Below are 23,655 nucleotides of genomic sequence, written 5' to 3'. Positions count from 1 at the left end.
TGATTTGATTCAAGCTTTGTATCTCCTATTTTATAGCCCACAAAACTGTACATACTATATTAGTTTTATGTAACAACAAATGAGACCTCTCATATTAGGAAAAAAGGAAGACTTCAACCAGTGGGCTAGGAAAGTTGTAATACCATCATACACTACTTAATGCATATTTTAGCCTAATAGCCTATTTTTTAAAATGACAAACTACTTAATTCCAATTCCCTTTTCTTCAGTAGTTTTTTACTCAAAACTATACTTTTTGTAAATCTTCTACTACTGAGCTACATGCTCAGCCTTAGAAATAATTTTTATTTTTTTTAGACAGAGACTAGCTACGTAATTCAGACTGGCCTTGAATTCACTATGTAGCCAAGACTATCCTTGAATTCCCAGCAATCCTCCTGCCTCAGCCTCCCACATGCTGCGATAACAAGCATGCACCACCACTCCCAGCTTACAAATAAATTTTTAATCCATAATTTTATCTAAATTTCTACAAGGCATTCAGAACCTGGAAAAGCAACATTTATAATACACAGAACATTAGAATATACATGAAACTATCAAACTCTTTAATAACTTAATCAATGGGGTATACTTTTACTGCCTTATTAGCAAAATAGTCACATGCAGTTTTTCTGCTGAAGTTCTAAAACATGAAACTAAAAAGGGCTTACAGACTTTGTGATTTTCGTAGTAGAGTAGCATACCTTAACAGTCTATGTATCTGCCATGCAAATAACATCTAAGGAAAAAAATTTTGACTTGTTAGCTGTGAAATACATGCCTACGTGCTTTTAGGGCAGTGCATTTTATTACAACATTTTACTATTGATCCTACGTTTGAAATTTACAGCATCAAATGGGATTATATCAGAGAAAGCTAAATTCCCAATGTTGTTTCCCACTCTGTTATATAAAGATGATAACATGTAAGTTTACTGCCAACTTAAACACGATGGGATGTTTATAACCCACAGTGTGTGAAACAGGAAAATCAATTTTGCAACACAAGAAAATCCGTTTCAAATATCAAGACTCAAAAAGAACAGACACATAATGACATATTTTATCATTTTATTAGGAATAATTCCAAATGGGTTATGAAGAAAAATTATTGAGTTTGACAAGTTTTCCAAAATCTCAATGAAGACATGTTCATCAATAAACAATAAAACATCAGCAGAACCATTATATACTGGGCAAAGAGTCAGGCTGATACCAAAAGCAACATGCAACATAAGAAAGATAAGAATACAAAGGAAGACAATCTGCCGAGTGGTAAAAAGCCACCTCAATATGAACTCTCTGCAACCAGCACAGAATCAGCTATCAAATCCAAACCACACCAAGGTAAGTTTGACTGATGGAAGCCAGGAGTTGATAATGGGGGGAAGAAATAGGTTCCTCAGTGCAAGAGAGCTGAATAGTGTTTTGGAGCATGTCCCTGGCTGGTACAAGCAGTATTAGAAAATTGTTTTGGCAAGGGATAGAAATAAATACAAATGGAATGCTACATTTTTCAATCAGCAGACTGTCCAAGGAATGATAAAGGAATCCGTAAAGTAGCAAGGGGATAACTCTAAATCATTATTTGTGGTGGGCTCAAAAAACATTCAAAACGATTTAAGGTGACACAATAGCTATGTCCAGGCATTTAGGCTTAAAAGAAGTAAAACTGAGAGACAATACTTTTCCCCAAGGACAATGTCTTTAAAACCAAGCATATTGCTAAAGGGCAACACTGTACTTGGTAAACAATAACTGGCCACAAAATGGTGTAAAGGCTGTAATGTTCTGCCCAAACCAGTCCCAGATATTGTTTAATAACCAAAATGCAAACTAATTGTGTTGTAACAAGCCTAGACCAATTCTATCAAATGTGTCCGTGGTCAGATATCCAGTTTCACTTAACGTTTTGAAAGCTCGTTTGACAGCCAGTCCAGTCCTTCATACAGACCCGTTCCTTGTGTGGCACAAGTGGCTTGAACATACCACTGTGAAGAAAGGACCAGAAAATATTTGATTAACAAGATTATACAGAATGGGTGTTTAACTTTTCTTATTCAAGAAACTACATATTTCCCTCCACAAATATACAGTTAAAACAGGAAACAGAATTGTATTACAACACAGAAATAAACGTGAGGAAATGTTATTACATCTCATGAACATATGCTTCTGCTTCTATTTATTGATTTCAGTAACAATAAAGATTATTTGAAATTACCCTTTAGACTAAAAGCTTTATTACACTTCTTCCTTTTGAAAAAACCTGCCTCTCACGTGAAGCTATGCCTCCCTGTCTGTTAGATTTACCCAACCTCCCACCTTTTTTTATGAAGAGAAGATTCACGAGGAAACTTGTAAACAAACCACCCACCTTGGTCCCTGTAGTCCTATTATCCCCATCCCATAAACCTAAATAGAAGGGCTGATTTTTTTGTGCTGGTGATACAACCAGAGTCTCGGATATTCTACTGCTCTACCACTGAGCCATACCTATAGCCTAGGAGGGGCAAATATTTGAAAAGCAGACTTTGTAGGTTGGGGAATGAAGTTCAGTGGAAAGGTGTTTGCAGAGTATAAGCAAAGCCCTAAAAAATCAAAATCAAAACCAAAAGAAAACAGTAGAGCTTACAGAAATTCTGAGGCAAATTTTTCAGATAATTTCACGGTCTTTAGTCTCATACATTCCAAGAAAAAGTTCCTTTTTTTTTTGTACCAGGGCTTGAACTGAGGACCTTGTGATTGCAAGGCAAGCATGGTGCCACTGAGTTAATCCCCGGCCTTTTACTACTTACTTTTAATTAGTCAATTTTATTTTGTGTCAGAATAAAAACCTCACTTTAATGTTGGAGGTCACTGAATATAAGCCATGTTGCTAATTAGCATTTGAATACAAAAAGCTCCAGTACACCAAAAGGCTGGGAAAAGGCATGAATTTGTACTGTATCACTTATCTTTCTCTTCTTTAAATAAACCTTGAATATCTCAACTAGAACACAGAGCCAGGTATAGTGGTACACACCTATTATCCCAGCACCTGGGAGGCTGAGGCAGGAAGATCGCTGAGAGATTGAGGCCAACCTGGGCTACATAATAGCTCAAGGCCAGCTTGAACTGCAAAGTGAGACTCTGTCTCACAAAAACAAAAAAAAAGGGTTATACAATAGTATCACCCATACTGACAAGTGAATGCAAAACTACTGTAGAGCTCACAATACTATTAGTTTGTAAAATCATCCTCCTATACACAACAGTGTAACATGTTTTGCCAATACTTAAATCACTGATGTAACACAATGAGCTCTTGACACAAACAGATCTAATAATATATTAAAAATACCTTCAAAATTTATTATCACCATTAGAGTTCATTAAAAAACTTCTGAGTTTAACACATAGTACTATATGATATTGTATTAAAATAGCTGCCAGGGATTTGGCTCAGTGGCACCGAGCCTGCCTAACAAGCATAAGGTGCTGAGTTTGATCCCTGGTACTGGGGGAAAAAAAAAAAAGCTGCTAAATACAGTGGACCCTTGAGTTACGACTGGCCTCGTATATGAAAAACTTGGATTATGGCCAGAAGTTTACTTTTAACTTATGACCAAAGTCTTGAGTTATGACTCAAACATTGGCTGCTTGTGTGGTTGTAAACTAAGACTCACGATGCCAGAAAAGCATACATAAGCATACATAAGCATCAGTCTGAGCACAAATGCCTGTGTTTGTGGATGTAATTTTAGTCAGTGCTTTATATAATCCCTATGATTACTGCTCTCAAAATGGCCCCCAAAAAGCTAGAAAAGAAGCTAAGGAAGGGAGGGAAAGAAAAGAAAGCAATCACAATCAAAAAGAAGGAAATTGTGGGCTGGGGATTTGGCTCAGTGGTTCTGGCGCCTGTCTTGCAAGTACAAGGTCCTGAGTTCGATCCCTGGTACCAAAAAAAAAAAAAGGAAATTGTGGAGAAATAAGAGTGGTATTCACGTGACCAATTTTGTTAGTATGTACAGCATATCGAAATCCACCATCTTGACAATCTTACAGAGAAAACATTTGTAAAAGGAAGCTAGTGTTGTTAAAGAAGTACTCAAATTATAAGTTACGAAAGGCTATTATTAGTGTGGATTAATGAAAGGCAGATGGTAGGTTATACCCTGACTCTATAATTTGTGAAAAAGCTAGGGCTATAAATGCAGATCTTAAAGGATAATCCATCAACAAGTGATAATGGTGAAACATTTTGTGGCAGTAAGGGGTGGTTTCACAATTTTAAAGTGAGAATTAGGGTGCAAAGAGAAACTAGGCATGGTGAAGCAGCCAGTGCTAATAAAAGGGCTGCTGAAAATTACATACACCACTTCAAAACAATGAGGCAGAGAAATGGTTTTTGCTCTCATCAAGTTTTCAACTGTGATGAAACTGTCCTTTTCTGGAAGAAAAGGCCCAGGAGAACATATATTACCCAGGAAGAGAAGAAAATGCCAGGCCACAAGCCTATGAAGGGTAGACTAGATAGGCAACCTTATTGCTATGTGCCTAGCAGTGACCTCAAGATAAAGCCTGTCTTCGTTTATCACTCTGAGACCTCTAGAGAGTTCAGAAAATATAAAGTCATGAAGAATAGGCTAAGGATCGTGTAGAGATCTAAGACAAAAGCCTGGGTAACAAAAGTACATTTTCTTGAGTGGATCAGGGAGGCTTTCTGTCCTACTGTTAAGAAATATCTAGAGGGGACCAGGGGGCTCAGTGGCACCATAGCTGCCTCACAAGCAAAAGGTCCTGAGTTCGATCCCTGGTTCCAAAAAAAAAAAAAGAAATATCTTGAGGACAAAGGTTTACCACTCCAGACCCTGCTCATTATGAACAATGCTCTTGCTCACCCACAAGATTTGGAAGAAGAATTGGCTGAAGAATTCCCATGATTATCAGTCAAGTTCCTCCCATCTAATACAACTCCTCTACTGCAGTCTAGGGACCAGCAGGTTATAGCTAACTTTAAGTAACTATATACCAAGGAACTGTTCCTGAAGTGCTTCCAGATGGTCTCAGATACAGATTTACTTTTTTGGGGGGGTACTGGGGATCGAACTCAGGTCCTTGTGCTTGCGCAGCAGGCGGTGAAACCACTGAGCTAAACCCCTGGCCCCAGATTTACTTTTTTAAACACAGAGACTCACTATGTAGTTCAGGCTGGCCTAGAAATCACTATGTAGCCCAGGCTGGCCTTGAACTCACTATGTGGCCCAGGCTGGCCTTGAACTTGTGGTGATCCTCCTCCCTCAGCCTCCCAAATGCTGGGATTACAGACATGCACCACCATAACCAGCATCACATAAAGATTTAACACTTAAAGAGTTCTGGAAGGAACATTACAACATCCTTTCTTGTGTGGGGTTAACTGAGAAATCCTGAGCCAGTGTCTCTCTAAGGACACAGAGATCTGCCTGGAAGAAAGTGTGGCCTAAAATTATACAGGAGAGAGATTTTGAAGGCTGTGTAGAGGAGCCTGAGCCTTCAGTTGACCCTGTGGTTGATGACATTCTCACTATAGAAGAGTCTATAGGCTTGCAGGTAGGCAGTGGCGATGTTGAGGAACTGGTGGAGAAAAACTCAAGAGAAATTGTCTACAGAGGAACTTTAGCAACTTCTAGCTGAGCAACAGAATGGCAGCTGCAGAGATTTCTGGATAGGAGGGGGAGTATCGACAGTGTAGCCAAATTCTTCTGAAATAAAGGTAGCCTGAAAAAAATGGACAGAGCTATAAACATTTGTGGAGAAGACCCACCCAGACAGAGAAAAAGCCAGTCCTTACATTCACTTGCTTAATGACAATGTCATGTCATACTACAGAATGGTGTTAAACAAAAGACAGAAACAGACCACCTTGGACCACTTTTTAGTTCTGAAAAGGTTGAGACCTAGTGAGCCAGAAGCAGGTCCTAGTGAGCTACAGACTCTCCCCAGGAGAGAAAGGACACTGGTGAGCCAGATTCCTGATGTTCTTATGGAAGGGGCCTCTCCTTCCAAACAATAACCACCTTCCATTTCATCCTATCTTCATGCAAGCCAAATATGTCAACTTGAATGGTGAGTACAGTATGAAATTGTTTCTGATAAACTAGGCACATTTTATAACTTTTTGGTGAATACACTAGGAAAATTATTGGTGTTTCTGGTAAATTATGCACATTATACAACCCTTATTATTGCGAAAAGGTTAATGAAGGGATGCTTTGGGAGGTTAGGAATGCATTGTGGGTATTTCCATTATCTTACGGAAAAAACAGTCTTGACTTACAACCAACTTGAGCTACAACCAGCACTTGTGAATGAATTGAGTTTGGAAGTCAAGGGTCCACTGTAATTTACATCAGTGTTCTTCATATATTCCATGGGTCCTGTACTAGTTTCCCATATCTTTAAAGCATTAAAGATATGAGTAAATAAAAATTAAAGGCATTTAAACCTCTGAATACTTAAAAAATATATTAAAAGTTAGAAAATGAAGTTAGCAATATAGTTTAAAGCACAATTCAGTAGAAAATTACAAAGGATTAAAATAAAATCTGAAAGGCTGGGGCTGGGGATTTAGCTCAGTGGTTAAACCGCCTGCCTCGAAAGCGCAAGGTCCCGAGTTTGATCCTTGGTACCAAAATAAAAATCTCTGCCTTGAAAGCCCAAAGTCCTGAGTTTGATCCCTGGTGCAAAAACAAAAAAAGGCAGCTACCCAAAAAAAAAATCTGAAAGGCTGACTTTCATATACACAAGAGCCTATAGTACCAATTCTTATAATGATGTGCTCCTTGCTCCAAAGGGATAAATATTGAATGTTTAAATTGAATATTAGCCACAATAAGTATGCCTGTAACCCTTTGAGTCATGTCATTAATATCACCCTCCAAATACTTACTGTTCTGTTACGAAGAGACTGAAGGCCCAACTTATCTGTCATTTCACTGATGGCCATAGCATTTGGCAAATCCTGTTTGTTTGCAAAAAGCAGCAGCACTGCATCCTGCAGCTCATCTTCCTGAAGCTAGAAATAAAAGTTAAGGCATTAACAGCTACTAAACTGGAATCCAACTGCTGTAACTGCTCAAAGCACTGCCTTTCTACATATATACATATAAAACTTTTATTCAACATTCAATTCACTATTAAACATCAAACAACTCTCTCCATGTAACTTTTATTATACTCTTACAAATTTAACTGTACTATTCTTGGGTGGTTTTTTTTGGTACCTGGGATCAAACTTGGGTCCTTGCGCTTTCAAGGCAGGTGGCAGAACTCCTGAGCTAAATCCCCGGCCCATATTCTTCTGTTTTTAAATCCAAAGCAAACATCATATGCCTTCAAGCAAAACAAAACTACTTAAAGCCAATTATCCAACATTCCAAAAAGGTCAGTCACTCACCCTCAGTCTCCATAATTATCTGCTGAGGATCAGGATTGACAAGGACAAAAAAAAATGTGACAATCAGTTGTTTGTTTAAGACAAGATCTAATTGTACTTAGCAGCAGTATTTAAATGACTGTAATTCTTTCTGTCCTTCAGCCAACTGGACCTCACAACAGTGAGACAACAATACAATTAGTAGGACCTTAGTAGTATCGTAAAAAGTGCAAAAAGAGTACCAAGAATGGAAGCTGGTAAGAATAAGTACTGATATGTAACATAACATGAATAAACCTTGAAAACTCATGCTAAATCATAGAAGCTAGTAAAAAAAAAAAACACGTATACTACGATTCTATTTAAATGTGTATCAAAAAAAGTGCCTGTATAAAGACAGAAAGTAAATTAGTGGCTGTCAGGAACAAGGTGTGAGGGACAGAAGAGGAAGGCAATGGGAAGTGACTGTTTCTAACAATTCTAAGATTTTTTTGAGAGGATAAAAAATACTGATTTTCATCAGTTAAATTTATGTTATGTGATATCTCAGTATAGGTGTTTACAAAAGAACACAAGTTGGTGGCATCTGACAAAAAGACACCATAGACTGAGTTACAAACACAGGCAAAATGGTTTTATTTATAAACTGCACTCTCTCAAGTCCTAACAGCAATGAATGGGAATTACAATTTCATTTTGGTAAATACTTTTTAATACCTACAAGTCTGAACCCATGACAAGGTTCCCCAGGCAGATTTTCTCTTCAGGGTTTTGAACACTATAAATACACGAAAATATTATCGTGATAAATGGCAAGGCTTAAATGTCACTGTCAGCCAAATCACCTCTACTTTCAGAAAGAAGAATTCTTTACCAGGGTTGTTACTACAAAATATTTCTGAAGTAATTATAGGCAAAGCACAGAGAAAATTGATCTCAATGATCTGGGGAACAAGGGATTTAAACCAGGGTCCCTAAGTCAAAACTGAATGAGTATAGATAATAGTATATCTGTAAAAAGAGAGCTGGGACTAAATCAGACATCCTTAACCAGAGTCAAGCATCAAAACCAACCAGGGACCCCTCTGAAACAAGCTGCACACCTTTCTCAACTTAACCGAAGCAGCTGCTCTTGTGTTTTTAAAAAGCTCCCTTTAAGGAGGCTGGGGATGTAGCTCACTGAGAGAGTGCATGCTTAGCATACTCAAGACATGCGGTTCAATCTTTAGCACAAGATTAATAAATGTACAGCTCTACAGGAGATTTTTGTATGCACTGTTAATATGAAGAAAAGAAAAACAAAGAAACTGTGACTAATGTCCTTCCTTTCTTTCTAACTCTAAAAAAACCACCATAACACTACCATCACACAGTAACACACATCTTGAAAATGATAAATTTAAAATACATGCTTAAGGGCCGGGGATTTAGCTCAGTGCTTTTGCTGCCTGCTGCGCAAGCACAAGGACCTGAGTTCTATCCCCAGTAATAACAAAAAATAAAAAAATTAAATGAATAAATAAATAAAATACATGCTTACCATATTCTGTAGTACGGTTGCGGCTTCCTGAATTCTTTCACGATCATTGCTATCTACCACAAAAATAAGACCCTGGGGAAAAATTGCTTCAATAAAATGTTTGGTTTTTGTTGTTTTGGGATACCACGAATCAAACTCAGGGCCTGTGCCACCGAGCTACATCCCCGGTCTTCAATAAATTGTAATAGTTATGAATTATAGCACACTTAAGGCACACAAAGAATATAAAATGTATATACCAAAAGGATAAAGGGTTAGATGGAAAAATGTGTCTTATTAAAAAGAAAACTCAGGGGTCCGGGGATTTAGCTCAGTGGTTTCAGCGCCTGCTGCGCAAGCACAAGGACCTGAGTTTGATCCCTGGTACCAAAAAAAAAAACTCAGGACTTAAACGCTGAAAAAAAATTGGGGCAATATTTGGAATCTTTTCTAAGCTATGTAATGCATAATAAATTTTATCCATAGTTTTTTCTAACATATTTAAGCATAGGTGGTAAAATAACCACAAAGTGAGGATGAAACAAAAAATAAACTAAGTACCCTAAAGAATCATGAACTTAAGTGAATTACTACAAGGCATGAGCAAAGTACAAAAAGAAAAGGGGAAGAATGGAGGCAGAGGAGGCATTACACTACTCTTTAAACTCACCACTATTTGTAAGTTTCTGTCACTGTAGAAAACAAAACAAACAAAGCTAACTTTGCTCCAGAATGTTGCTTGTCAACTCTATACTCAGGAAGAGGCTTAAGCAAAATGAAGTGTGAAAACTTCAAGGTTCACTTGATTAAATAAAAATTTTAACAAAAAGGAAAATGGTAACAATTTTTTAAAATACTCAACTATTACAAATCTGTGTTACAAAAAACATGGAATTGGGAAGCAATTAAACTAAGACATCTGTAAAATCTTTCAAGTGGGAAACTATAAAATTCTCAGCTAAGAAGCAAGGACAGATTAATTTTATAGCTTTGTTAAAAATCTTTTCCTATTAAAGTGATGGATTATTTCATGCTTTTTCCCACAACCCTGACTCTTATTTCTGATCACTTACAACACACTATCTTGTGCTTCTACTTTTTTATATAAGTGGACTGAATACAGAATGAAAGGCACTATACTTCATTTTCTCTTTATTCCTCAGCATCACCACAGTACTGAGCTCACCAGGGCACCTAACACTTAATCTTTGGTCATTAAATGACATCATTTCCTTTACATAGTGTTATGGCTTAGATCTAGAATGTTCCCCAGACACATCACGTGTTATACGTGAGGCTTTTGGAAAGTGAGTGGACCATGGGGATTAATCCACTGACAAATTGACACCTGAATGTGCTGTTCGGGGGTGGGGCCTGGTCAGCAAGAGTGTGACGCAGAAGGGTCTATCTTCCTCCTGGTTTCCTCCCATGGGTCTCTCAGCTTCCTGGCAGCCATGGCATGAGCAGATTTTCCTCTGCCAAGACCCCATCATGCCTTTTCAGACTTGCAGCCAGCCAAACACAGACTGAAAAGCTGACCTAAAATGAACCTCTCCTCCTTTACATTGTGGGGGTCAGGTACTGTGTACCAGTGATGAAAAAGTAACTAAGACAAAAAGTCTCAAATCCAGTTCCTCTAGCTCTATGGGAAACTATTACTTTAAGCATCATACCCTTTGGGAAAACTTTCAGTGCTTTTTGAGCCAAAATAGCCTGATGGAAAAAGACTCAAATTCAAACCTCAACACTACCTGTTATATACATTACTGTTGTTTAGCATGCCTTCTCTTCGATGAAATAAAAACAACACGACATTTATAAGCCTCTTAAAATTAAATGTAATTATAAAGGTACATAAGGAGTTGTCCTTCATGGAAATTTAAAACACCTATGGTGGTTGGCTTATCTCATGTACTTAATACACCTGTGTCTCCTCCTTTGGCTTCCTATCTCAAAAGCTATTATTTAAAAAAAAAACAAAAAACGCTAATCCCTTCTCGGCCTTTTGGCTAAGATCAAGTATAAAAAAAAAAAAAGCTATTATTCATTTTAGAATTTGTCTTAAGACAAAGGGTTGTAATTCATGTACATGCAATGTTTCCAGTGATAGCAAATGAGCATGGTAACCACAAATCTTAAAACATATCAAGTGGTTATAATACCACACTTCAACTGTTCCTTAAAAATAAATCCACTCAGGCAAGGGATATAAGCTCAGCGGCGCCGCACCTGCCTGGCAAGTGCCAGGTCCTGAGTTCGATTCCTGGTATGGGGGGATAAATCAACTTCAGTGGTGCACAGAAACTGATGAGCAAATCCTTCTGTAGTGGAAAAACACAACAGAATTGGGACCAGGTTTAAGAGAAAGAACGCTGATCTTGAAGTCATTCTAAACAAGTTCAGTTTTCTAATATGTAAAATACATTCACTAGAACACTGATTCTCAGCAGGATAAAATTTTGTCCCTAAGGTATACGTTGTAAGTGTACAGACATTTTTAATTGCTACAAACAGTTTGTGAGGAGCTGCTACTGGCATCTAGTGGGTAGAGGTCAAAGATGCTATTAAACATCCTACAATACAAGAGCCCTCCTTATGGCTCAAAAATGTCAACAGTGCTGCTGTTCTAAAAGATCCCTGACCAGCAGCATCAGCAGCACTAGAGAACTTGCCAGAAATGCAGAATGTCAGCCCTCAGCCAGCCTCTGTTGAATCAATCCGTATTTTGGACAAGCATCCAGGTGATTCCTGAACACATTAAGTGTGACAAGCACTAATGACGCTTGGCTTATGTGCTCAAGAGATTTTCATTCAAGTGGTCTTGAGCTATGAATGGGGCTTTAGGGGTTTTTGTTTGGTACTGGGGATCGAACTCGGGTCCTTGCGCTTGAGCAGCAGGCGGCGAAACCACTGAGCTAAATCCCCGGCCCGGGCTTTTTAAAGTTCCCCAGGTGATTCTAATATGCAGCCATATTTAAGAACCAATTTGGAGAATCCTTAAAATCTCTTCCATGCCAGTATATGTACACTACAAATCAACACAGTCAACACAGCAGATTTACGTTCATTATTTTCAATAAACACAACTGGGCTAAATGGAGGGCTATCACTGCCTCACATTCATTACAAACTACCATGACAGAAAGCTATACATACCTTAACTTTCTAAAGAACCAGAACTACCGATGAGACAAACCTAATTCCCTGAGGGACACATCAACAGCACTGCCACTTCATCTTTCAAAATCTTACTGAAATGGCTATGTAATGCTTCCACCATATCTAACTTAGCTCTCAAAGGCATGACTGAGAGTGAACTACAGAATATGGGAGCAGTGATAAGAATGCTAACTCACACAGTAAATACCAACAACCAAGTGAACACTGCAGATGAAAATAAATTCGCAGACTGAAACCACAAAGAAAAGTGATAAAAATCTGTAGTATTCCTTACCTGGGTATTCTGGAAGTAATGCCTCCAGAGAGGCCGAATTTTATCTTGGCCACCAACATCCCACACTGTGAAACAAATGTTCTTATACTCTACTGTTTCCACATTAAAACCTACAAGGACAAACAAAAATAATTGCTATGCACAATAATGGATCATTGAAATGATAACGTCCTTTATTTTCTTTAGAAAAGCTTTTTATTGGGGGCCGGTACCAGGGATAAAACTTGGGCCCTTACACTTGCAAGGCAGGCCGCCACGGAACCACTGAGCTAAATCCCCAGCCCCTAGAATAGCTTTTGAGTGACTTTTTTTTTGTACCGGGGATCGAACTCAGGTCCTTGCGCTTGTGCAGTAAGCAGCGAAACCACTAGAATAGCTTTTTAAAACTCCTATTAAAAAATAAAATAAACAAAAATTAAAAAAATAAAATAAAATAAAACTCCTATTAAGGTAATAGGGAAGCTTTACAAACATAGCATTAATCATGTAATTGTTTTCATTATACTATAAAGTAAATTCATCTATAAGCTTTCTTACCAATGGTAGGAATGGTGGTGACGATCTCCCCTAACTTGAGTTTATATAGAATGGTCGTCTTGCCAGCAGCATCCAATCCAACTAGAAGACATTACATAGGTTAAATTTACATCAAAAACAAAGAACTTTAAAGTAACTTAGACTTTGAAAGTAAAAGTTGTGTTGAGGTGTGTTGGTGCATGCCTGTAATCACAGCACTGGGGAAGCTGAGGCAGGAGGACTGCTAACAGTTCAAGGCCAGCCTGGGCTACACAGTGACTTTAACCCCAGTCTGAACTGCTCAGGTAAACTGTCTCAAAATACCAAAACAACAACAACAACAACAATAATAAAAACATCAGAGGGGAGGAATGTGCTTGGTTATGTGGGAAAAATCCACATCAGTAAAGGACAGATCTGGCCTACTGCGGCAGCGCATGCCTGTAATGAGAGCACTCTGGGAGGCTGAGACAGGAGGATCACAAATTCAAGCTCAAGTGACTTAGCAAAACCCTGTCTCATAATTTTAGAAATAAAAGAGCTGCAGACAGCTTGTGTGAGAGGCCCAGGATCAATCTCCACTACTACAGAAAAAAGGAACAGAAGGAAGAAAAGAAGGGAGGAGGGAGAGCGAGAGGAAAGCAGGGGGGAGGAAGGTAAGCCTTATATGGTGACAAAGAAGAGTAATCTAAGTGCCTTTATGTATGAATTTCTCAAAACCTACATATTCTTCATTGTTTGCTAAAAGCCTCTTAAGTGAAATGTAATGACCTCATTGAACATATCATTTTGCTAAGAAGATCACATCCCGTTTGTTCAATAACTTTTTAAAATCAACTGAATTGCATACTATTTCAGCAAGGTCACCTTCATATTTAAATCAAAGCATGACAGCACAGGAAAGAAATGCTACTAATTAAAAAAAAAAATGAAATCATCTCACTTACCCAGTTTATATTCCTAGGCAAGTTAATTACAACTTACATCAGGCCTGGCCAAAACAGTACTGGCCGCTATAGTTAATCTAGACTCTTTCCACCTATACAACATAACAAAGGATCTTCTCTACCCTGTTCCCTTACAGAGGGTGGCTTAAAGATTTCTCTGGAGACCCAAAGCCTCTTATGTCTTCCTCTTCTCATGCCCTCTAATCAAATCTTGTTCTCCACTTCCTTGTACTAAGATGCAGGTTTCTTCCTTCTGAAATACTGTGGCACAAACAACAGGCCCTCATTCATGAGTGTAAAAAGCCAACTGCTACACAAAGTCATCTATTTTTTGAATATGAAACAGTACCAAAAGATCAGCATCATCAACAAAAAATACAAAAAAATCAGAGAACGTAACTTGAAAAAAATACACAAAGTAAATACCTTAAAGTTTAAAAAATACAGTAATGACAGAGGGAGAGGACACACAAAGCAACCAAGCAACCACATCTTTTCATTTTCATACCAAGCTATTTCTAATGAGGATCTAAGTCCTCTTTAGGCGACCTTAACCAAATCAGTAAGAAAACCTAAATTCACCTATCTCAAACTACAACCAATCCAATTCAGAACTGAAACTGAGACACTAACTGGGGGAGGAGGGTTAGAAAATGAAACCACTCCAGTGAGGTTTTGAGAACCCATGGGTCCTCACTGGAGGTCCAAATGTACCATTTTAAAGTACCACGAACTCAAAAAGTATTGACCAAGAATGGAAGAAGCCAGGCACAGAGGTATATATCTATAATCGCAGCACTCTGGGAGGCTGAGGCAGCACTGGAATGTCAAACCCAGCCTAGGCAAATTAAAAATTAAATTAAAAAAGATCTGGGGATATAACTCGATGCCAAGGCCCTATGTTCAATTTCCAGTATCAGAAAGAAAAATAACAGAAAAGCACAAAGGCAATCCAATTTGTCTTTTTTTGGGGGGGGGGGTACTGGGAATCGAACTCAGGACCTTGTGCTTGTGAGGCAGGCACGGTGCCAGTGAGCTAAATCCTCACCCTGTCTGTTACTTTTAATAAGCTTTATATTTGCTTGTGTGCCTCCATCTCCCGCTCCACTGCTAGCGGTCAAACCCAGAGCCTGCAAGCTAGGTGAGTGTTCTCTACCACTGAGCCACACCCACATCTCTTCCAGCAAACTTCATAGTGTCCTCTACCTCTCTAGTTTACTTTACCCTAATAAATATGTACTGTATGGTTTCTTACTTAGAAATGTTAGTCTCACAATTTTGTTCCCCTCTAGTTATTTAAGTAGGTATTGCCTTAATGCTGAAATATTCAGCAATGAGATTTTCCACAGAAATTATAACCAATCTCAACCAGCCAAAATAAGGCTCATCTGTCCAGTGCAGCAATGTTCTCCCTCCCCTCCCCCCACCATAAACGTCACTGTATTAAAAGGTATACTGAATCATTACTTGTCCTTATGCGGGCCTGCACTTTGACCAAAGTATGAATATAGCAAGTAAAACTATTTCATTGATCTTTGCCAATCATTAAAAACTATGTCTGCCCAATTATGCCAGTGAGACACACTTTTAAACTGAAGAAAAGCTGGGTCCAATTACCTCAACTTCGAGGGAGAAAAAAATGAGTGCAAAAAAGAAAAAGTTTCAGATGGGTAATACATTTTTCTTCATATCTTCATTTTTGAAATAATCTAAAAGTTTAAAATACACCTTCATAATTTTAAAATAACAAAACTGAGTGCGTACTGTGTTCCACGCACAATACTAGGTGATTCCATACAGTTTTGAAATTCTTCCCCTCACATTAAACTCCCATTTTTCAGACTATAAATCTGAAATTCACAATTGTCCCAGGAATCACAGGTGAACAGGTATTCAAAAATCTCCTTCTTAGGGAGAAATCAGAACACGCATACTTAGGTAGTGAGAATGTAAAATGGTACTGCGACTTTGGAAAGCAGTTTATCAGCTTCTGAAAACGTTAAACACAGTTACCATACTATCCACCAGTATTTTCCCGAGGCATTTACCCAACAATACTAAAAACATGCCCACACAAAATCTTGTTCACAAACGTTCATAGTACCATTAACGAGACAAAAAAACTTAGCTCGCAAACCGGGCAGCTCTGGCCTCTGGCGGCAGCTGGCTCACATACCAGTGTTGTGTGCAGAGTGCGTGCACGAAGGGGAGAGGGGGAGGAGAAAGGCTGAAGTCGCTCTGTCTCCCTCCAGATGCTCACACCCAGAGCAGTGAGGCTGAAGATCGCAGCCCGAGAATGAGACTCACCGCTGTCCGCTTCCAAGAGTTCGTTTTCCCCACGTCCACACCCTTATCTGATCCAACTTTCGATTACATCAAGAAAGCAAGACAAGCTCGGGAAGACGAAACCTTGCCTGAGGTTCTGAATGGGCCTCTTCGGGTGACAGATCTCAGGCGACCGCTCGCCCTACGCCCCGGGGATCCCTTCACGGACTCTTCCCGACCTCCGCCCGTCGGAGGAGAAACAGGCCTCGAGGCGGTCCCACGCGCAGACTCCACACCCCCGCCCCTCCCGGCCCGGCCTCCACTCGCGGCCCCTCACTCACCCATCAAAATACGCATTTGCTTCTTGCCGAAGAGGCGGGAGAAGAGCGAGGAGATGGTGAGGCCCATGGTGGCAGTGGCACTTGAGAGGGGCACAAGAAGGGTTCTGGCCAGGGTTCTGGCCTGTCCCCGGGCCTTCGCCTTTTACGCTCCCGACACAGCGACAAACAGCGGAGGGGAAGAGAGCTGACGGGAAACAGGCTAGTCAAGACGGCTCGCTGGCCGACGCTGTCCAAGGAAACGCACACTAAAACTAGCGGGGCGAGACCTGTTTGGCAACTGGCGCGGCAGCTCCCGGCTCTAACTTTCAGGATCGCACACGTTACCTAAAGCAGCAGCCGCCACTACTGAAAGTGACTAGACTCCAACTCCGACAGAAACTAGTCCCGCCACCCAATCCTTTTGCGCTTCCGGTGCTGCCTGAGCTACTGCGTCTGCGCACATCGGGATTGGCCAGCTTCGCTGACGTGCAACTCTCCCCGCCACCTCCCCCTCCCGGACGTGGATCCAGGAACCGGCGACGCCACCGGGCACAGGCGCACAGTCCCATGATGTATCGCTTCGCTGCCTCCAATCAGCCTCGAGGAGAGACGCTTCCGCGCATGTGAATGCACCATAGGAGTTGTAGTCTTTGTGCTTGCGGGAAGGCGGTGACCCTCACTAGTTAGGTAGCGGACTTCTTTCTGCTCTTTGAGCGTCGATGGGAATTCCAGAATCCCACGAAAGTATACGTTGCGCGGCCAAACGCTTGTCCTAAGTGGAAAAGTGAAGATGGGCCCTTCCTTCCCGACAGAAAAATACTGTAGTTAGAAGACCTGCGAGGGGAGAAAGGGCGACAGCCTATTAAGGTGCTAGGCCCCCTTGGCAGGTCGTCCTGAAGATCGCTGATCCTATGTGGAGACGAGAGAGCTCGGACACAGCACGCCAGAGATCCCAGCACCCTGGGAGGCCGACATGTGAGGAGCCTAAGTTCGGCTGTATCTCAAAATTTAAAAAAAAAAAAGAGTTGGGGATGTAGCCCAGTGTGAAAGCCCTGGGTTCGATCCCCAGTACGAGGCTGGCGCCAGAAGGAAAGCGGGGCGGGGAGCAAATCAACGAGGACACCTTGCTTTCTTCAGCATTTTTTTCTCCAAGAAACTCGAAAGATTTATTCCTCGGGTTCAAGTAGAAAGCTTCGTTTCAGAAAATACTTATGACCTTATTTTCCCAATTACAAAATAAGGCATAAATGTTGTATGTAGAAAGTTTCAAAGGCCACTTTCCAATAAATTTCACCACACTGTTGCTGAAGTTTAGTAGTGTTCGCAGGCCCCACCCTTAAAGCTAGTCATAGCGTCTTCACCCGCCCTTAGAACTGTTTGTTACAGTGTTTCCCCTTGAAACGTTCTTGACCTAGCCAAATAGATCTATTTCGCAGGCTCAAAGCATCATAACCTCTCTTCCCACTTATGATTTCATATTTAATGTTGTTATTGACATCCTCCCCTGTACATTAGTCTCAAATTGTAGACAGTCAGAGAACTAGACCTTTTTAAAATTTCATTGTAGTCCCCGGTTTGGCACACTGCTAATAAACATCGTTGAGTGAGAAGATGGACAAGCTATCTTATAACGATACTGTGGAATACAGTCAGGAGTTAGACACAGAACTATATTCAGTATTCTAATGAAAAGCTCTCCAGAGTAAAGTTACTTGAGAGGAGATAGTGTAATACAAAAATACAGTTTTCCCCTCCCGTGTTTGAGACAATGTACAAAAAATTTTTTAAGTAAAATCCATGTGTAGTAGTTAGTGTTTGTTTACCTGATAAAATTGTGTGAAGAGTGCAAAAGGGTCTTCCTAAGGAGTGAAATAAATGGTTTGTGCAGTGGTAGTAAAAGAAAAGCTTATTGGTACTTTTAAAAAACTGCTTAGGGGCTGGGGATTTAGCTCAGGGGTTCCGCAGCCTGCCTGGCAAGCACAAGGTTCCGAGTTTGATCCCCTATACCAAAAAAACCCACAAAATTGCTTTACTCCGATACAATTTACTACACTAAAATTAATCAATTTTAACTGTATACTTTCATTTTAACAAATATATTCTGTGGTGAGTCCACTATCATGATTACATAAACCATCTCTGTTATCCCAGAAAGTCCCCTGGTGTCCCTTTGTACTTCACTCATCCTCTCTTAACCTCTATGACACCAGAAGCACAATATTTAAATTTTCCAAAGACAAGGTTACGAAAATGAAAACCATACCAAAAACCAGTCATAGAGATGGAGGAGGCTTGTAATTAATGTGTTTCAAAAAGCACATGTATCCACAAGGTGACTTTTTGATGTGTTGGCTATGATGTGGATAAACTGGAATCCTGATACACTGTTGGTGGAAATAAGTAGTACAACCATTTTGAAAAACAATATGGCAGTTTCTTAAAAATTCACTTACATTATGACCTAGCCATCCCATTCATAACAACCCTAGGTATTTACCCAAGAGAAAAGATATATATGTCTATTCGAAGATGTGTACTCAGGTGTTCATAGCACTTTTATCTGTAATTGCCCAAAACTAGAAAGAACACAAATGTTCATCGACAGATGAGCAGATGAAATACTATTCAGCATAAAATGAGTGAACCTCAAGATGGTCATGCTGAGTTAAAGAATTCAGAACAAAACTATATATATTGCATAATATATATTGCATAATTCCATTTATATAAAACTCAAGAAAATACAAACATCAGTGACAAAATCAGTGGTGGTTTGGGAGAGGGACAGGAAGGAATACAAAGAGAAGGCACACAGGAAGTACAATAGCATGTACAAAGAAATGTGAGGGGGTGATAGGTTTTATCACTACTGTAACTCAAGACTTTGTAAGTTAAAACTAAAATTTTGGTCATAACCCCAGTTGGTTGTATGTGAGGCTGGTCATAACTCCAGGGCCTACTGGATTTTGGCTGTGATAGCAACACACTCAAATTTCAAAACTTAGCAAGCTACACACTTTAAATATGTTCAGGTTATTTTATGTCTATAATACCTCAATAACTGTTTTGTGAAAACACAACTTGGTGGGTGCTATAACCAGAGCCTCGGACTATAAAAATGTTAAACATGTTGCTGCCCTCAATAAAAGTCTTCTACATAAATTTGTAGGTAATATATAACATTAAGTTTAAGTGACATTCTTGTAGAGTTCATTAGACTCTATGTAAATATCTCTAGAATAATATTGCATCATTATGATCTGCCTGTGTGTCCTCTGATTTAAAAAGTTACTTCTATCGCTTCTCGGCCTTTTGGCTAAGATCAAGTGTAAAAAGTTACTTCTGCTAAGGATTTAGCTCAGTGGTTCCGCCACCTGCCTCACAAGTGCAAGGACCCGAGTTCAATCCCCGGTACCAAAAAAAAAAGTTACTTCTGAAATATATCACAGATTTTCAGTTCGAACAGGATAAAAATATCTTCACAGAAAATGTGACATGATCTTCACCTGATTTGGCTACATGCTAGCTTATTTTTCATCTTCAATACAAGGTCTACTGTTTCTGTTTCTGGATCTAGGAGAGTAGGTCCCATAAAAATACACAATGAATATACCAGTATTTACTCAAGATTATATTTTAATAGGCAAGGCTAATGGGTAGGAAGGACAAGACAAAGGAGAGCAGAGTATTTAACTCAGATATAGAATTATAGTACAGCATAATTCTTATGATATCCTAGAAATGGCCAATCAGCTAACATTCAAAATTAGGCAGAATAAATGTCTCTTTGAAGTAAAACAAAATGTATGAAAAGTCCTTTCTGAAGAGGCCCTTTTAGGTAAAGAAACAGAAAGAAAAGTGAGAAAAGTGTACCTCAATAAAATACTATCCTCTCTATATAGTAATGAGGAATTTATAAGAAATATTACATAACAAATCAAGATGACTAAACATAATGCATTACAGAGCGGAAACTTGGCATCTTCAAATAAGCTCTTCTTGGGCTTACTTTGTGGTTGTCTTCACTGTACTGTTTTTCTTAAAGCAAAAATCACTGGAAGTTTTATTTTTAGATAACATTGAGGCTAGTCTACCTCAATTTTTTTGTTGAGACAGGGTCTCACTATGTAGTCCAGGCTGGCCTCCCAATCTGTGATCCTCATGCCTCAGACTCCCAAGTGCTAGGATTACATGGGTGTGTCAGCTTAGCTCACCTCAATTTTAAAGCTAAATAAAAATAAGACTATCCATTAACTTTCATATGCATTTTAAAATCGGCTGTTGATAAATTGTACAATATTAAAAATGAGTCCAAGCACATGAAAAAAAAGTTGATACTAACTGGAAAACGTTAAGTCAAAAGGCAAAAAGAGTTGGAGATACCTAGAGTTTGAATCCTGATTCCCTCCATTAGTGTGCAGGTAAATATTTCTTCCAGTTCTTAAAAACAAACAACAACAAAAAAAACCTTGTTCATAACAATTGCCAGCTTCTATGGTAAAATTCTCCCATTGTAGATGATTCGACCTACCAACCTGAAGTGACTGAAGGCAGAACTAGAAAAACATTAGCTCTTCTGGTCCAATGAAAGTCCATTCTAATACACTTTTCTAGAGGGTTTTACTATGTAGTTCAGGCTGGCCCTGAACTATGTAGCCAAAGCTGGCTTCAAACTCAGAGTGATCATCCTGCTTCAGCCTCCCAAGTGCTGGGCTTCCTGTACATTTTTTTTTTTCCCCAGTACTGGGGATCAAACTCAGGACCTTACACTTTCGAGGCAGGCACGGCCCTAAGCTAAATCACCCGCCCTCCAGTACACTTCTTGCTCTACTTAGCAGTGATGTGATCTAAGGCCAAGTCACTCATCTTCTAAGCCACAGGTGTTGCATAATGCAGATCATAACTGCCTACCTCAGTGAATTGTGATTAAAAGAGAATCTGTATAAAGCACCTACACATTCCCTGGCATGATACTGATCAGGAAAAATTAGCAATTTTACTAAGTATAAAGCAGATACGGGTATTATCTTCAACCTCTAAGGAATACTTTATTTTTACTTTCAACAGTTGTTAGTCATCACACGAACACACTATTTTCTAACCTCTTCACAAAGAGCTTCTAGATGGAGTGCCTCCAATTTTTGGGTGATTTCTTTCCGCCGGGTTTTGAACCAACCATCAAAATTTGGAGACTTCAGAAAATGCCTATAAAAATAAATTTTAAAAAAGCAAAGTTTGACTATCATTTATTTCCCCTACTTGTTACCTTTCTGACAGCTCAGAAAACCATAATAAACAATAGAATTTTCCAGAAAGAATCTAAAAGTTTAAGGCTACTTTTTTGTTTTTTCTTTTTAAATAAAGATCTGCAGATGAGTGGAAAGAGGAAAAGACTAACCAGTAAAGTCCAATCCAATCGCCTATCTAGAGGTCAGCTGAGGTCGTGTTTTTTCAAGTGTTCTCATAAATTCTTCTGGAAGGAACTGTCTTAATTGGGGGGCTCTAAAGGACAATATATAGTATACTTACAAACTAGAAGTGTACAGTATATATTCAAAGAAGATCACTGCAGGTACAGAATTCAAATAGGAATTTATTGGAATATTTATACCTTCCATGGAGAAATAGTTTTCTGCAAAGGCATCAGGTTTGCCACATATCTTTTCTAAAAACAAGGGAAAAAGTCAATAAAAGTTAGGTATTCTTACCTATACAGTCTTTTTTTTTTTGGTACCGGGCATCGAACTTGTGTCCTTGCGAACTATACAGTCTTATACAGAGGTCTTAGGGTTTTTTTCTCAACGTGGGTCACAGTAAATCTAAGTTGCTGACAATAAAAGAAAATCTGACCTACTGTGTCTGACAGTAGAAGGTTAAGACTCCATTTCAGAAGCAGTTCTGCTCAATACCTGTGAGGAAGGAATGCTGAGAATCTGGACAGAACTTACAGGCTTCCCTACCCAGTCAAACCCCATTAGATCATATGCTTTTTGTGCTATCACATTTTGAGTTATCCATGCTTTAAGCATGGGTATACAATGATTCTCTGCCACAACCCACACAAGGTAGGGTCCGAAGCTGGGGAGAACAGTGGAAGATGAAGAAAATTGAAGAATAACCAAGATTAAGCTTGAAAGCTGGGACCAGGTGGAACCATAGCCTGATGAGCTAATGGCCGCTTGGAGTCCAGCACACTCTTTATAGTGTTAAGAGAAACGAAAGAAGGCAGGGTATCTCGTGCTATGTGGCGTATGTGGCCTAGACTGAACATAGCCGTCTCATAATCAGGACACAGACCGAAAGGGAACAAAGGATACACAATATAACTGTCTCCTGGGGCTGTGCAATCCAGGGTCTACAGTATTAGTCAAACAGACTGTGTCTTGTTTGACTAGTCTATGGAGGAGAAAGGGAGTAGGGATTAGGTGAAGGACCAACTTCAGGCTTGGCCTGCAGCAATTCTCCATAAAAACCCAAAAGATGAGGGCCGGGGATTTAGCTCAGTGGTGCTGCTGCCTGCCTCACAAGCGCAAGGTCCCAAATTCAATCAACAGTACCACCCCCCCCAAAAAAAAAACCCAAGACAAGCTAGGGGTGATGATGTATACCTGTAATCCCAGCACTCAGGAGGCTGAGGCAGGAGGATCGCTGCAAGTTTGAGGCCAGCTGGGGCTACCATAATGAGTTCATGGCAAGCCTGAACTATAAAGCAAGATACTGTCTCAAAAAGCCAGGGGAGATGGGTATGTAGCTCAGTAAGAATCCCCTGGGTTCAATTTCTAGTACAGCGAAAAGAAAAAAAGGAAACGTGTTAAGAGTTTCCATATAGCTATACTTCCTAGGTGGCTGACCCAGAAGCTCTGTGCCTTTTCCCATATCTTGCCCTGTATATTTTATCTTTTAAACTATTTGTTATAAAAAACTATGTTATAATAAACCTGAAAATGTTCTAAAATGTGAGGCTAAAAAGGGCTTACAGACTTTGTGATTTTTGTAGTAAAGTAACATCACTTAATAATCAATGTAGCTGCCATACAGTGAGCACTTAAAATTTTTTTAACTGTTAGATATGAAAGAACTACATGCCTATGTGCCTTGGGGGCAGTTCATTTTATTACAACATTTTACTACTGATCCCACGTTAGAAATTTACAGCATCAAATGGGATTGTGTCAGAGAAATCTAAATTCCCCATGTTGTTTCCCCCTGTTATATACACGATAACCCGTAAG

At 39.5% G+C, this 23,655-nt stretch overlaps 1 protein-coding gene and 1 pseudogene across 2 annotated transcripts; one reads left to right on the top strand and one right to left on the bottom strand.

The window, feature by feature from the left end:
* Positions 1–1,057: 1,057 nt before the first annotated feature.
* LOC101711014 (ADP-ribosylation factor 4) lies at positions 1,058–16,878 on the bottom strand. 2 transcript variants are annotated; one of them, XM_087182338.1, is made up of 6 exons: positions 16,445–16,876; positions 12,913–12,993; positions 12,376–12,485; positions 8,943–9,014; positions 6,917–7,042; positions 1,058–1,994 (listed from the first exon to the last, which is right to left on the bottom strand). In XM_087182338.1, the coding sequence occupies exons 1-6, from the start codon at positions 16,509–16,511 to the stop codon at positions 1,908–1,910; spliced, it is 543 nt and encodes a 180-aa protein (XP_087038464.1). In that variant the 5' UTR covers positions 16,512–16,876; the 3' UTR covers positions 1,058–1,907. The 2 variants fall into 2 exon arrangements, with proteins under 2 accessions (XP_087038464.1, XP_087038465.1); XM_087182339.1 differs by lacking the exon at positions 8,943–9,014 and having other exon boundaries at positions 16,445–16,878.
* LOC147826463 (U2 spliceosomal RNA) lies at positions 10,911–11,040 on the top strand (annotated as a pseudogene).
* Positions 16,879–23,655: the final 6,777 nt, after the last annotated feature.

Source organism: Heterocephalus glaber, unplaced genomic scaffold (assembly GCF_053883595.1).
Source record: "Heterocephalus glaber isolate CG9 unplaced genomic scaffold, H.glaber_assembly_v1.0 deba00001472, whole genome shotgun sequence".
NCBI lineage: Eukaryota > Metazoa > Chordata > Mammalia > Rodentia > Bathyergidae > Heterocephalus > Heterocephalus glaber.
This window is presented reverse-complemented; position numbering and strand designations above follow the sequence as displayed.

Bases quoted from the DNA above. Each gene is read 5' to 3' on its own strand.
- LOC101711014 (XM_087182338.1), bottom strand. From the start codon at position 16,511: ATGGGCCTCACCATCTCCTCGCTCTTCTCCCGCCTCTTCGGCAAGAAG. The intron at 7,043-8,942 runs GTAAGCATGTAT...TTTTATTTCTAG, and splicing joins CAACCGTACTACAGAATATG to CTTCAGGAAGATGAGCTGCA. The intron at 1,995-6,916 runs GTAAGTATTTGG...CTTTCTTCACAG, and splicing joins AGTCTCTTCGTAACAGAACA to TGGTATGTTCAAGCCACTTG.